This window comes from Pseudonaja textilis, chromosome 1, assembly GCF_049901715.1.
Source record: "Pseudonaja textilis isolate UNSWEBS1 chromosome 1, rPseTex1.2, whole genome shotgun sequence".
Lineage (NCBI taxonomy): Eukaryota > Metazoa > Chordata > Lepidosauria > Squamata > Elapidae > Pseudonaja > Pseudonaja textilis.
The window spans coordinates 33,203,405-33,217,762 of record NC_141990.1 but is presented as its reverse complement, the minus strand read 5'-3'; the positions used below and the strand labels follow the sequence as shown (position 1 = coordinate 33,217,762).

The window sequence follows — 14,358 nt, the reverse complement described above, 5'->3', positions numbered from 1 at the left end:
CCCTTTGCTGTGACTTTCTACCTGTCAAGCAAGTTCTCTACCACTGGACAATGGCATCTTTCTACATTTCAGGCAGATTTCTCAGCTCTACTTTTTCATTCATCTCCTAGGGTCATATATTTTGATTTGGGGCTATAGGTGGATGATGGTCAGTGGAATGGGACAGGCAACCTTGCTAATAATATACAATGGTCATAAACTATTCTTTTCTTAGAGGAGGAAATTCTAACCTTTCTTGCCAGAGAGTCAGCCCCATCATACACTATTTCCAAATAAACCTAAAGCAAGACTTATATATCAACATCACAGCCTGCTCACAGAAAAAGGAGAGAAAGAAAATCAGAAGTTCTTTTTATTTCATTCTCCAGAACAAAAAGGTGTTAACTGCAGTGAAAGGTGACCACTTCCTGTTTCATCACTAGAAATTATCATAATTTCTGTTTTGTTCAAGTAAAGGGGATACTATAATTATTTCACGGTGTAGTAGACATTCATTTCTGCTGTCGACTATCATAATGTTTCTGCTGACTTTTGAAGTACAAGTTAACATTTTTATCCTTATGGTGAGATCAAAAAGAGCACTAGCACAGCTATGATTTTTTCCTGGGCATTTTTACAGAAGATGAAAAAACATCCTGGCTGACCTAGGAACTGGTTTAGCTTCACTCTTAAGCTAGTCCTGACAGATATTTATCTAGCTCTGCTCTAAGACGTGTGGGAGCAGTACAGGAAGATAAATATTAACAATTTTAAATAGAGTTAAATTTTGCCATTTTAAATGTATTCATTTACTGAATAAAAACTCATTTGAACCCATAGTCATAATCCTAAAAAGGGAAAGTAGATTCAAATCCTAAGCATGATGGATCTTGGCCACTGTTGATTGCACTCACTGCCTGTTGATTGTGGCAATTCTTACAATGAAAATTAGGCTGGAGTTAGATCTTTCACTGATGCATCAAGGCCTTTTATGTTCATGTAATTAGCAAGAATGCATTCTCATTTAACAGAAATTTGTTTTGTCCTTAATGAGAATTCCCCAATCTTTCTGCGACATCAATTAAATTTACTAAATGAGAGCACATACTTGAGTATTAAGTGAGTGGTAAGTCTCTTGCCATGTACGTTTATCACACATCATCAGTAGATCATGCTTTAAAAGAAAAAAAAGTTAATACGTAGTTTAACTCTACATTAGAGAATCTATTTCAGAATGCTACTGGTACTTACCGCTTTAAAAATAGTTATGCCTTCAGTTGATTTCTCTTTAATAAGATGGCCCACATTCTTTGTTAACTTTTCTATAAGCTCATGTAGTTATCAAGAAGTATGATGATTCAAAGAAGACTTTTCCTTTACCTACTTTGTTTACTAGCAGGACTACCAAATTCTGTAACAAGCTCTGCTCCCTGTGCCATCCATCTGGTAAACTTGCAAGATTTATTTCTCTTGCCATGTACATGTATACATCCAAATTAGACTGTGTTGTTTCTTCATGTCATATAATATATGCAGGTATATGCATATTTGTATTTATTTACTTATTTATTTTGTCATGTTTATGAAAAGGTGGAAAGCCTTTGAGAGCTGCGTGCAATGAAATGTTATTTTAATGTATGCCAATTAGTGTACATTCAAAGTGACAATAACGTTATATTCTAAGCTAGGAAAATACTTGAGAACCAATTTCGGAAATTATGGCCAATCAGAACTGGGAGTACTGTGATAAACAAAACAACAGATTTATAATATATTCAGTCTTTTATCACCTCCTTAGTTGAAATATGGCACCCATTTCACTTAATAAAATACTGAAGCAAAGCTGAAGAACAGCTGAAAGAAAGCTACAAATAAAATGTAAAGAAAAAATTATTCTGCAAAAAAATGGAGCAAAGAAATAACAGAGTTGGCACCTAAAGGATAGTAAAATGAATGTGTAATGGACTGCCACATTGTAAAACAGCTTTATAAGCTTATTATACAGCTCCTTCCCATAAACCTACTTTAAGCGAATAACCTAAGACCTTTGCGATTTCATTGTAAATAGAAAACAGCATCAGTTTCCCAAAAGTTGTACAATGGGATTTATTTAGCAGCTTTTATGCATCAGTAGCTGCTTTTTTTTTCAAGCACAACATAATAATTAATTAAATTTCAGGCAGAAATAAAAATGTATCCAGGCCTACTAAAATACTAACTATGAGAGACCATGCACCTTTCTCTGGAAAAGATTTCCACTATATGCAACTTGTATGTACATACTATACCTGTACTCCACTATTTGTCTAAGGAGCACAGACCTCACACCAATCCTGGGCTACAGAACAGATTAAATTAGCTGTTAAATCATAACTCAGAAATGGGCTTATAGTATCTGTCATGTGCATTTGTATTTGTGTATATGTGAGACAGAGAGAAAGAGAGAATGAGAGAGAGGACAAATATGCATTCTTGAACAATTTCCTCCTCTGAATGTCCTAGGGAGGAAGAAATGGTAAGCTGAACATGCAGGTGGGAGAAGATTATACTGCATTAGCTAGTTCAAAACACAAAGAGTTGCTTGCAATAACATTGCAGGACACTTTGTACTGGATAGTCTGGCTTTGAGGGGCAACTGTTTAGGATATACTGCAAGTTCCATAGCAGAAAGAGAGTTCTGAATGTGGGACTTCTTCATTAATCCCTCCTCCTTTTCACTACTGTTCAGGTCATCCTTGATTTATAATTACAGCCCAAACTGTCCATTGCAAAGCAAGAACAGTTGTTAAGTGAATTCTGCCCCATTTTAGGAACTGCCTTGCCACAGTTGTTAAAAGAATTACTGTAGTTAAGTTAGTAACATGGCTGCTAAGTGAATTCTGGTTTCCCCATTGACTTTGCTTGTCAGAAGTTTGAAAAATTCACACAACCCTGTGTTCCTGCAACCATCACAACTACATGCCAGTTGCAAGCTTCTGGATTTTGAGCATATGATGCTGTAACTGTCATAAGTTTATCAAGTGTAAATCAGTGGTGGGATTCAAATATTTTTACTACCGGTTCTATGGGTGCGGCTTGGTGGGTGTGGCAGGGGAAGGATACTGTAAAATCTCCAGTCAGAGGTGGTATTCACAGGTTCTCCGAACTACTCAAAATTTACGCCCATCGGTTCTCCAGAACTGGTTAGAACCTGCTGAATAACACCTCTGAGTGTAAGTCATACTGTAAGTCACTGTAACTGTAGTCACCCTGTAAGTCATCTTTTTTCAGTGCTGTTCTAACTTTGAACATCCACTAAATGCATGCTTGTAAGTTGAGAACTACCTGTTCTAACTTTATTCTGTTGTGTATGATTGAGGCATCTCATATATATTATTGCACACTTATCTAAAAGTATATGATATATTTAATAGCCACCATATATATGTGAGGGGTTTTTTTCCTGTTGTATTTGTTGTTTTAATCACAGTTCCTCTTGCATCGCCTCAACTGCCGAGTCGCCTTCCGAGAATTTTCCAAGAGCAGCTCACTTTCAAATATAACTATAATTCCAGAGCAACTCCCTGCGTTCCCTATCAAGGAAAGGTAAAGCAATGTGCATCCTGTGCTATTCGCATTAATCAGGAAGCCAGAAAGATGTGTTTATTCCAAAGTCTCCAATACATTGTTTGAGGTCCAGGGAATGTTATCACTCCTGTAAACATTGCTGGATGTTTGTAATTAATATACCTGATGTCTCGGTGGCTCCATGATTTTAGAAAGAAGTCCCAAGCATTGAGCTTGCTGTATTGCGATTTCTTTGCCTTAATCAAGATCCTTGGGCAAAACAGCAACAAACAAAAGAGAAGGCGTTGCTAATACTGGGGGACAACTATCAATTCTACTATGCAAGTCTCCACCCTTGTTTTCTTTCCTTCAAAAGCAACACCAATTCCTCTTGAAGTAAATCATACAATAACTGACCTGAATCACATCATATTACAGAAAGGCCTTAACGTTTCATTTACCAAAACATGCCTTAATGAATTCAGTAGAACTATGCCCAACTAGACTGTCGTCCACAATTCCAAACTTTTTTTTTCCAAAGGCAAACTAAAGCAACTTCTAAAATGTTGTAATCATTTTACTTTTTAGCTAAACAGAAATAAATTCTTTGCTTATAAAACAGTTAAATCTAAAAAAAAAAAATCCAATTGCATGAAAAAAACATGCTTTAATTTTAAAACATAACACCAACAAAGTTGTTTTTATATTCAGTTTTATGACTTTTAAAGCAAATATATTACTTTTAAATTTTTAATTTATTTGGATATATTATAAAAATGTCCTTGATTTATTTTTTAATAGCAGAAAGTAGCCATTAAAAATCAATAGTGGTGTTAAATCTGAGTCTCATGCCTAAAGACTGCAGCTTTTAAAAACCAGGCTCAGTCAACTCTGCATAGTTCTAACCTGGCTATTTTCCCCCACTGATTTTACTGAAGTGTGGCAGAATGCTGAAAACTAAGTTATAGAATGTGCTTCTGGGTACCTACAATATATAACATTGAGGTATGATACAAACCATAGATCAGGAGGTTGAATGCTAGGAACTATTTCAAAAACTAAGAGAAAAAAAGAAATAGATGAGAAAGAGGACAAGTCTCACCTGAAGGAAAGATTGTGGAAATTCAATCAAACTGAAGAAAATAGGGCCAACAATCAATTAGGTAAATCAGAAGATTAATATTCAAACTAATCAACTTTTAAATATTTTTTTATCTGAGGCAGTCTGTGAGAATCTGAATCCAATTTCTTTTATTAATTTTTTTTCTATTTTCCTTTCCTTTTCAAAAAAAAATAATAATCCTATTGTTTTCCTATGACTGTAATGGTCAAAGTCATTTGGGAACCAGTCATAAATTTTTCCTAGTGCAAAAGCAAACAGTTTAGAATTGTATCCATATGGACATAGCAAAAATGAAATTTAGTGCCCAACAAAAATAAAAAGTGAGCCACAATGCTGTGAGCAAGAGAACCCTGGAACTGAGGAGAAGGGAAGTCCAATCTGGGAGGTGCATTTTTTTTCTCACCCTTCCCAGATTTTGCAGATACAAAGATGGATGGCTCAAGTCATTCTTCTGCTAAGAAAAATGTAGGTTGCAAACCGAATGAGACAAGAAGGATATTGTTCCAAAACTTGAACTTATACATTAATTCTGCTTGTAGCTGTATCTCTCCACTGAACGTCCCCCAGTTAATATCTATATTATTTTTCTTTTATTTTTTTTAGAAACAGGGCACAATTGTTTTGACAGAGAAAAAAACAGACAGGAAGATAATGCCTTCTATACAGGGGTCAGACATACTGGAGGACCTCAAATCAGAAAAAGGAGCCCCAGTAGAAAATGGTGTAGCCACAGCCCACTCATTCAATGCTCAGAAGACATCACCACATTCTGATGCACACTCATCAGAACCAGCAATGAATTTGGAAACCAAGGCAGACCCTAGAATTCCAGAAATGGACCAGGAGACTTCGGAGAGTCCTCAAACTGACAAAGTGAAGGATACTTTTAGCCCATCGAAAACAGTTTCCTTTAGGGAACCACAGAGCCTGTTACCTCCTCTTTGTGAAGCTGCACCATCAACACCTGACACTTAAGTAGTCTAGATGACATGAGTCTGCCTGGTGTAATTTCAATACAACTAAACACAGACTGACATCAGCAAACTGTTCAAAAGAATAATTGTAACACAGTATGTTTTTATGACTATAAAAACTAGATGTCCATAAAATAAATCTTCTTCCACTAATGCTATTATTATGGTTTGTTGCTTAGTGAGCCAAGTGTTCAGATAGGATTTGGCATTTTTAGCCAGGTGTAGGATTCAAATTTCTTAACAACCGGTTCTGTGGGCATGGCCTAATTTGTGGGTGTGGCTTGGTGGTCATGTGACTTATATGTAGATATTGTAAACATTTGTGTAAATATTGTATTTTATATATATGCATATATATAAAAAGAGCAACTATTACCCAAAATAAGGCAAAACAGATTGAGTTGCTTGCAGAATCATAGATTCACACACAGATCTACCTTTCTGCAATCTGCTGCCTGAGTCTGCACTGAAAAATAGAAGCTTCAGTCCTAAGGAAGGTTCGGCTCTGCTCTCAGGCCAATTCTCCCCCACCTGAATACCACCCCTAACTGGGCCTCAGGGAAGCATCCTGGGTGAAGGCAAAGCAGTACAACAGTGATTTAGTTTAGCTAGAAAGCAGAAATCTGACAGGAGGGGGGAAGGGCCAGTCAGTGGCATGATTTGCCAGTTCTCCAAACTGCACAGAATCGTAACAACCAGTTCTATAGAACTGGTCTGAACTGGTAGAATCCCACCCCGGGTGTGACCTAATTTGTGGGTATGGTCATGTGACTGGATGGGTGTGGCTTACTGATTGCATGGGTTGGTGGTCATGTGACTGGGTGGCATGGCTTGTATGTAAATATCATAAATAAATATTGATTATTTTTTTAATAAAAAAGAGCAGCTTTTACCCAAAAGCAGGCAAAGCAGGCAGCAAGTTGAGTTGCTCACAGAATCACAGATTCACTTAGAGATCAATCTATCTGAGTCTGTCACATATAATTTGCTTGCAAGCAAACTCATAAAATTTTCTAGCAAGCAAACACAAAATTAACTCACAACACACCATGTATGTAAATATTGATTTTTTTTATTAAAAAAGACCAACTTTTACCCAAAAGCAGGCAAAGCAGGCAGGCAGATTGAGTTGCTCACAGAATTACAGATTCATTTAGAGATCTACCTATCTGCAATTGGCTACCTGAGTCTGCACTGGAAAGTAGAAACTTCAGTCCTAAGGAAGGTTTGCCTCTGCTTTTAGATTAGCTAGAAAACAAGGAATCCAAGGATTTCCTGCTTTCTAGCTAATCTAAATCTCCCGGCAGAGCAGAACAGCTGATGGTTGGAAAAAAAAGGAAAAAATAGCAACTTACCAAACAAGGCAAGTTGGATGGCTCGCATGCCAGGTAAGGAGTGAGTGGGTGGGGAGGGGAGGGGAGGTGCCAGCCAGTGGAGTGATTTGCTGGTTCTCCAACCTACGTGTGTGTACTGCATTTGCAAGAAATCTGCTGTGGCACCTGGACAGCTGACAAGCACTGCGCACGGGTTGAAAATCCTCTTGTTTCCTGCTTTTTCAACCTCAGCTGTATCGCGCAAAACAGCTGAGGAGGGAAAAGCAGGGAATAAAGGATAGCTTAGAGCCTGGGCAGGTGGGTGGGCCAAATACCGAACTGGATCTGTGTCAGCTGCTCTTTGCAGCTACAGGTTCTATAGAACCTGGCTGAACCAGTAACATCCCATCCCCATTTTTAGCCACCTATCAAGTCTTTTTACTATTAAAACTGTCTTTGTTTCTTTTGCCATAGTAGTTCTGCTTGTTTGCAGGTCTTTGTACTTTGTGATTTTCTCTAGTTCTTTCTCCAGGTACAGTACTGCCATATCCACTCTCCAGACTTTCTCGTTTTTCTTATCAACAATTGTTAAGGGTGTGGTGTTATGTATACACTTATTCAAACTGATTTTATGGAAATAATATCTAATTAAGAATACCTGTTCTGAGTTAACCACTAATAATCTCAGGTATGAAAAACATCCTGATATTTTCTATATTTCACCATAGCATTCCAATTGTTTAGTAAGATGTTGCATGTTAGGAATCCATCTGATGTTTGTAAAGTACATATCCTTAAAAATGCAAGGCTATTATATTTTTGTGCAAGAAATATTCTTTTAGATGCTTGATGGCATCATTCTGTGATTAATAGAAGCAACTGCTATTTTTGTAGGAAATGTGACAGTTAAAGTTCACAAGAATATAAGCTGTGTTCCATTGTTCAGTGAAGCCAGGAAGAACACCTCTATAACAACCTTTATATTTTCTAAAATATTTTCCTGAACTGGATTTGATCTCCAGTCACATCTGCAGACTAGTTTTAAAAATATTTATAGATTTATCCCTGTCATTATCTTACTACCATATCATGCCATATATATAGCGTATAACATTTTTAGCAATGTTTGCAAAAAAATTCCAGTGGTCTTTTTAAGTGGGTTTTAAACAGATCTGTCTGGGATCAGATAAAATCATATTATATTCACAGTGATCTGACAAATTCTTTGTAAAAGTTTATAAATAATCTATAAAAATAATGCCTTTCATTTGTTCATGCACACTACTAGAAATTCAGAGCTTTAGGACCTGTACTGCCCATTATAAAAGCCATGGTGGCTCCGTGGTTAGAATGCAGAATTGCAGGCTACTTCTGCTGACTGCTGGCTACCAGCAGTTCAAGAGTTTGAATCTTACCGGCTCAGGGTTGACTAGGCCTTCCATCCTTCCAAGGTTGGTAAAATGAGGACCCAAATTGTTGGGGCCAATGTATACTACTTAGAGTGGATTGTAAAGCACTGTGAAGTATAAGTCTAAGTGCTATTGCTATTGTGTTATGCTACATATATATTCTGTATGCATTTTTCTCTTTTACAATACGGCTTATAGTTATGCTTACAGTTTTACAATACTGCTTACAGTTATGTGTGTACATATCCATACAGGGAAGAAAAGGAATGTGCTTTGATCACTTTCATCATCTCCAATGTATGATTGACATACTTGATAAGAATTAATCTTAATCTTAATCCAAACACGGTATTTGTCTGCATAAAAATATAATATAGATAGTTATATTTATGCTTGGTAGCATTTTCCGTAATTGCAGAAGCTGAGTAACGAATGTAATTAGATATCCTTGAAAATCCAGATTACATTATAATTAAAATAAGGTGGCCAACATTAAGCATACAGAAATTTAAAAAAATAAAATAAATCTTGTACTATCTACTACAAATCAGAAGTCTTTTCAGGAAAGAATTCAGTAGCTTGATCCAACAGGTTTCTTTTCAGGTGGGGAGGGGGAGTAGAACTCCTTAGTATCAGAGCATGTGAAAAATAATATATGAAATACTAATGCTCTGATGGTCATTTTGAAAAAATCCTTTCTTAGTAAGCACCTAGAAGCCAAGAGGAACATGTGTCCAAATTTCAGGTTTGTAGGCTTTACGGTTCTGGAGATTTTGTGATGATGTGTGATTTATATACATTGCCATTGCAATGGTTTTTTTTTAATCCAAGAGCCAGAGGAATTACCTAGTTGCCTGGTTCCTTATTCTATTGAGCTACAATATTGGAGATGACATGGTAAGTGGGAAGAGGGGATACTTCAGAAAGCTCCCGATTTAATCCCCATTTATAGTAATGTGAAATAGGAAGGACAGAAAGAATTTATCCTGAAGAAATCCTAATGTGATACAGGGCTAGGGTAGGTGATCAGCAGTTTGGCTGAGTGTATCATATATAAACTGGAAGCAGGAGAACACTTTACATACTTGGAAATATCTGACACAGACTTCCCATCTGGGTATCAGCCAGGTGTGTGGACTTCACTTCCCAGAATTCCTCAGCCATGATGACTGTTATTGAAAATGTTAAAGTAATAGTACTCATATTTATTGGTTTCAGGGTTGGGTAACGTTATCTTGGTACAATGGGAGCAGAGCTGCCATAGATTTTTCTGGCTGATAATCCCCTCAGCTTGTCAGTCCACCCTCACCTTCTTAAAACTGATTTGTAATCCAAGTATATTATCTAACGTTGAGTTAGAATCTCATCACTCATTCTCTTCCATCAATATCATTTCATAGTTTCAGGGGAGGGAGCAGCTGATTGATGGGAAGGGAAGCCACAGAACAAGCCACAGCCCCTTAGCCTTGTTATTAGTCTATGAGCAAACAGCTGCCTCTGTTTAATTTTGTGTAGCCCTTAGATGGATTTTGAAAGACTTCTGCAAGTAATCAGTTCAGATTTTGGCAAGAGCATTCTGTTCGAGCCTGCTGTGTGGTGTCAGAAAGTCAGTGTACAAAAAAAAAAACCTATAGAAAAATTTGGGTTCAAATGCATACAGTGATTCAGAGGATTTTAAAGATTAACTTTTAGCTAGAACTACAACTTTGTCTCTTGGGATTGATAGATAAGCAGTGGGGGAAAAGGCACGGCACTTTTTTCTTGTTTTTATACATGCTAACTGTAGCAAGATTATTTTATACACAAAGATGAAACAAGTTGGCAATGCCTACAACAGAGGAATGGTTGAAGATGATACAACTCACAGGAATGGCCAGAGTGACCTGTTTCATCAGAGAAAAGATAATATCTATGTTTAGTAGTGACTGGAAGCCCTTATGGACTCTTTGCAGAAAAAAACCTTATGATTAATGGTTTTGATGATTAAATAGATATAGAAAGAAGATACCCACAATGTAACTTTAGAGAAACAATTTATAATTGTTCTTATAACTGCTATATAGGAAACTGGAAGCCCTTTCTGTGTATTTTTTTCTTTTCTATTTTTCTTTACTCATTTTGCACCTTTAGGTTTTCTCATTTTTCTTTTATATTTTTTCACTTTCATTTAATTTTATATTAGACTTATTCTTGTATTTAAAATTGTGGATACAATTATAAAGCCAGATACAAAAATAATAAAGCCAGTGTACAAAAGAATGTCTGAAATTTTTAAAAATGAATAACCCTAATCCTTGTCTGTCCTAAAAAAAAAAATCGTAATTTTTGTCTGAAGTGGTGTAGGGTTTCCTGCCTAAGCAGGGGGTTGGACTAGAAGACCTCCAAGATCCGTTCCAACTCTGTTATTCCATTCCTTTTTGGATTTGGCTCTGCCCTTTGCTTCCTTAAAACCCATGCAGTCCAGTCAGCCTCTCAAATTAATCTCTGCTGGGTTCCCTAAACCAGGGATCTCCAACCTTGGCAACTTTAAGCCTGGAGGACTTCAACTCCCAGAATTCCCCAGCCAGCAAAGCTGACAGGAATTCTGGGAGTTGAAGTCCTCCAGGCTTAAAGTTGCCAAGATTGGAGACCCCTGCCCTAAACTAATCTGCCATTTTAGGTCCTGGGGATGATATAGGCTTGTAAAATTAAATAAAATTAAACCTACCACCTGGAAACTAATTTTTTCTATAGATGTCATGAAAGTTGAAATATCTTAAAGTTGCCAAGGTTGAGAAATATAAATAAAGCTGATCACATATATGTCTGGGTTCATGACATCATTACTTAACTGACATAAATGATGGCAAATGACATGTGGGTATTTGCATAATGACACCCTTAGGCAAATCAAAAAATTTGCCTTATGATAATCAAGCAAATAACAGAAATCTCTGTGTGAAGTCTTTCCACATTAATAAACTTTTGTTAAAATGGGTCTCTAAAAATACATGCCTGGTCATTTTTTTTTACAGCCTATGTGTGTGCAACTGGATAATTTTAAAAATTGTTTTTGCTTTTGAAAGCTTAATTATAACACTGTTTTTTAGAAATTACTTAGCCAAACATTTGGCAGATTTATACAGAAGCTGCAGGAGATGGCCTTTGCACAGTGTTTCCATAACTTTAGCAGACCAACTAATCAGCAGACCTTCCCTGACAACCGTTGTCTCCCTAAAAATAGGACTCATCACAAATCCCAGGAGGCTAAGCAGATTTAATAGGAAGATGAGTCTTCGTGTCACAAAACATCCATTTTTAGATAAAAACCAGACCCTGAATTGGACTCAGAAAAAAAAAACCTCACTGAAACAAAACAAAAAAGAAAAATATCTGTGGACAATAAAGACAAATATTTGTATTAGAGAAAAGTGCAGATGAAGACTAGACTAGATTTCCCATTGAAAACTGCTTGAAAAGTCTTGAGGGCTACAAGTCCACTTAGTTTTTTCTGAAAACAATATGGTACACAAAAAGTGTGCACAAATATTTGGGGGAGGGTGCTTCCTCCCAGTCTTGAAACAACAGGGCAGAACAAATCTTGCAAACATTAAAAGGAGAAAGTTTTTCCAAGAAAATGACTAAACTGGCTATTCCACTAAATAGTAACTAGGGGAGTATTCCTCTGGAGATGAAGAACTTCCTTTGTCTGCCTTAGTTGCTAATTTCCATCAACATTAATCTTGTCCTTCATTTCTTCTGACTAGAGCTCCCTCGACTACATTAAGGAGGATGTTTGTACGAGGCAATTTTCCAGGAACTCTAAAAATCTATTCTGCAAAAGAATCTTTCGAGAAAAAGCCCCCACTTACATTAACCAGTGATTGAACTCCAGACCAGCTAGGCCTGTCCTGTTCTGAACTGTGAAAAAAAATAATAATTAAATCAACAACTTGCACAATGGCATGCAAGTCATTGTGTGGCAGCTGATGCAGCTGAAATTATTTGTCAGAAGAAATAAAAGAGACAGCATACAGACGTAAACTGGAATAAAGCCTGTGTTATTGTTCAGAGGCTGATGAAGCATTCTGCATTCTGTTACCCCTGAAATATAGACGTTTACAATTTCTGCAATGAATCCAGAGGACACTAGATTGGAGAAATTTGGTCAGGGATTTATTTATTTTTAGTAACAAAGAGATACACAGGATCTCAGAGTTTCTACTTGGAATGTGAATGGTTAAAGTGCTCTCATAAAAAGCCATAATTCATGGATGCTGGCCCTCAAAAATGCCTCTCCTCCTTTGATAAATCTTGCATGCATTTTGTTTCTTGCTAAATACTTGCCACATGAAAAGCAACCACTACCAAATCATAACTTACTTGCATAAGTCAGAAAAATGATTGTCAGGGACTAGATATATTTTATAGCTACTTGTTGGTCATCTTAAATAAATGATACTCTAAGACAGACATCTACAATTTAGCATTTTCATCCCCTGCTTCAACTATAATCTGTCTCCTATCTTCAGCTGCACTAACTGTTCTTTGGAGTATGGAAAGGAATCAGACACTTCCACTGACTTGTCATACAGTAGAGATGGAAAATTCATGGTTACTAGGGATTGTTATATGATAGCTTGTATGAGCTAGCTATAACTGATAAGAATAAGAGGATTTATAGTCAGTAAAAATTTGAGTCATACATTCTCTACTGTAGCCTGAAAGGTTTTCATCTATTTTTTCCAACTAATCTGATTTTTATCACATTTCTACTACACCATCTACAGTAAGTGACTCTGGGTGATTTACAATAAAAAAACATGCATCGGTATAAAATTTTAAAAGAATTAAACATTAAAAATAGAGTTTAGAAATGTAAATGTTAAAGAAATGGTGTGAGTGCCCTCTAAGCCAGGGATGTCCAACTCACATCATCACAGCGGCATCACGTGATGTATTGGGAGTTTTTTTCCCTTAACTAAACTGGAAGTGGGTGTGGCCAGTGTGTGACGCATCTGTCCCGTAGGCAAGGAGTTTGCAAATTACACTTAGACCCCTATGACTATTCTGTCTTATGATTCACTTGCTGAATATAAAGATAGATAGAATAACTCTACAAATTCTTCCATACAAAGTTTCTTTTATTGGATTATATTAGGTATCCTCAAGGTGACTCACAGTTATGTTGAGATGCATCTAATGTCCAATTCTTTGCACAGTCGAAATTGTATGCACCAATTATCACATTAAACAAGTGGAAAACCTTCTATGCACCAATTCCACCAGCACTTTCTACAATTTTGTAAACAACAAACTAAAAGACTCAAGGTCCATCCCACCCCTGAAAGTACCCAATGGTAAAGACTGCAATGATGACACCATTAAAGCCAACCTCTTTAACACATTCTTTGGCTCAGTATTTGTAAACAGCAATGGATCATGCCCAGTATTTCCTAGTCGAACAGACAACTACAATGATCTCATACATATCAATTTTACAGAAGACAATGTTGAAAAAGCACCACACAATCTAAAACCATCTCTATCTATTGGACCGGACGGAATATGTGCCTACTTCTTAAAAAAACTATCCACTGCCATAGCAGAACCTCTAAGCATAATCTTTGAAAAATCTTTCAGGACCAGCTCCTTGCCAAAACTATGGTCACAAGCCACGGTTATCCCCATCTTCAAAAAGGGAGATCCCAGCCTAGTTGAAAATTACAGAACAATTTCTTTATGCTGTGTCACCTGTAAAGTCATGGAATCAATTATTAACCAATCCATTATCTTCCACTTAGAGACAAACAACCTACTCTCTAATAAACAATTTGGTTTCAGAAAAAAACTATCCTGTAATCTTACACTGCAAAAACATATGGACTACACAACTCAATCAGGGCAAAGCAATAGACGCAATCTACATAGACTTCTGTAAAGCCTTTGATTCAGTGGTAGACAACAAACTACTCCTAAAACTAAAATCTTATGGTATCTCTGGACACCTGCATAACTGGATAGAAGCATTCCTG

The 14,358-nt window shown here is 36.6% G+C and overlaps 1 protein-coding gene and 1 long non-coding RNA gene across 9 annotated transcripts in view; one reads left to right on the top strand and one right to left on the bottom strand.

Annotated features, from left to right (window-relative positions):
• The window catches only part of CIMIP6 (ciliary microtubule inner protein 6), a 72,516-nt gene extending 66,741 nt beyond the window's left edge, over positions 1 to 5,775 (top strand). For all 8 annotated transcript variants that reach the window (XM_087930654.1, XM_087930652.1, XM_087930682.1 and 5 more), the window contains 2 exons: positions 3,449 to 3,564; positions 5,252 to 5,775. In XM_087930654.1, coding sequence (XP_087786780.1) covers positions 3,449 to 3,564; positions 5,252 to 5,623 — 488 coding nt within the window. In that variant the 3' untranslated portion in view covers positions 5,624 to 5,775. The remainder of the gene's footprint in view (positions 1 to 3,448; positions 3,565 to 5,251) is intronic.
• The window catches only part of LOC148127561 (uncharacterized), a 100,999-nt gene that overhangs the window by 76,349 nt on the left and 10,292 nt on the right, over positions 1 to 14,358 (bottom strand). The gene's annotated exons all lie outside the window — the stretch shown is intronic.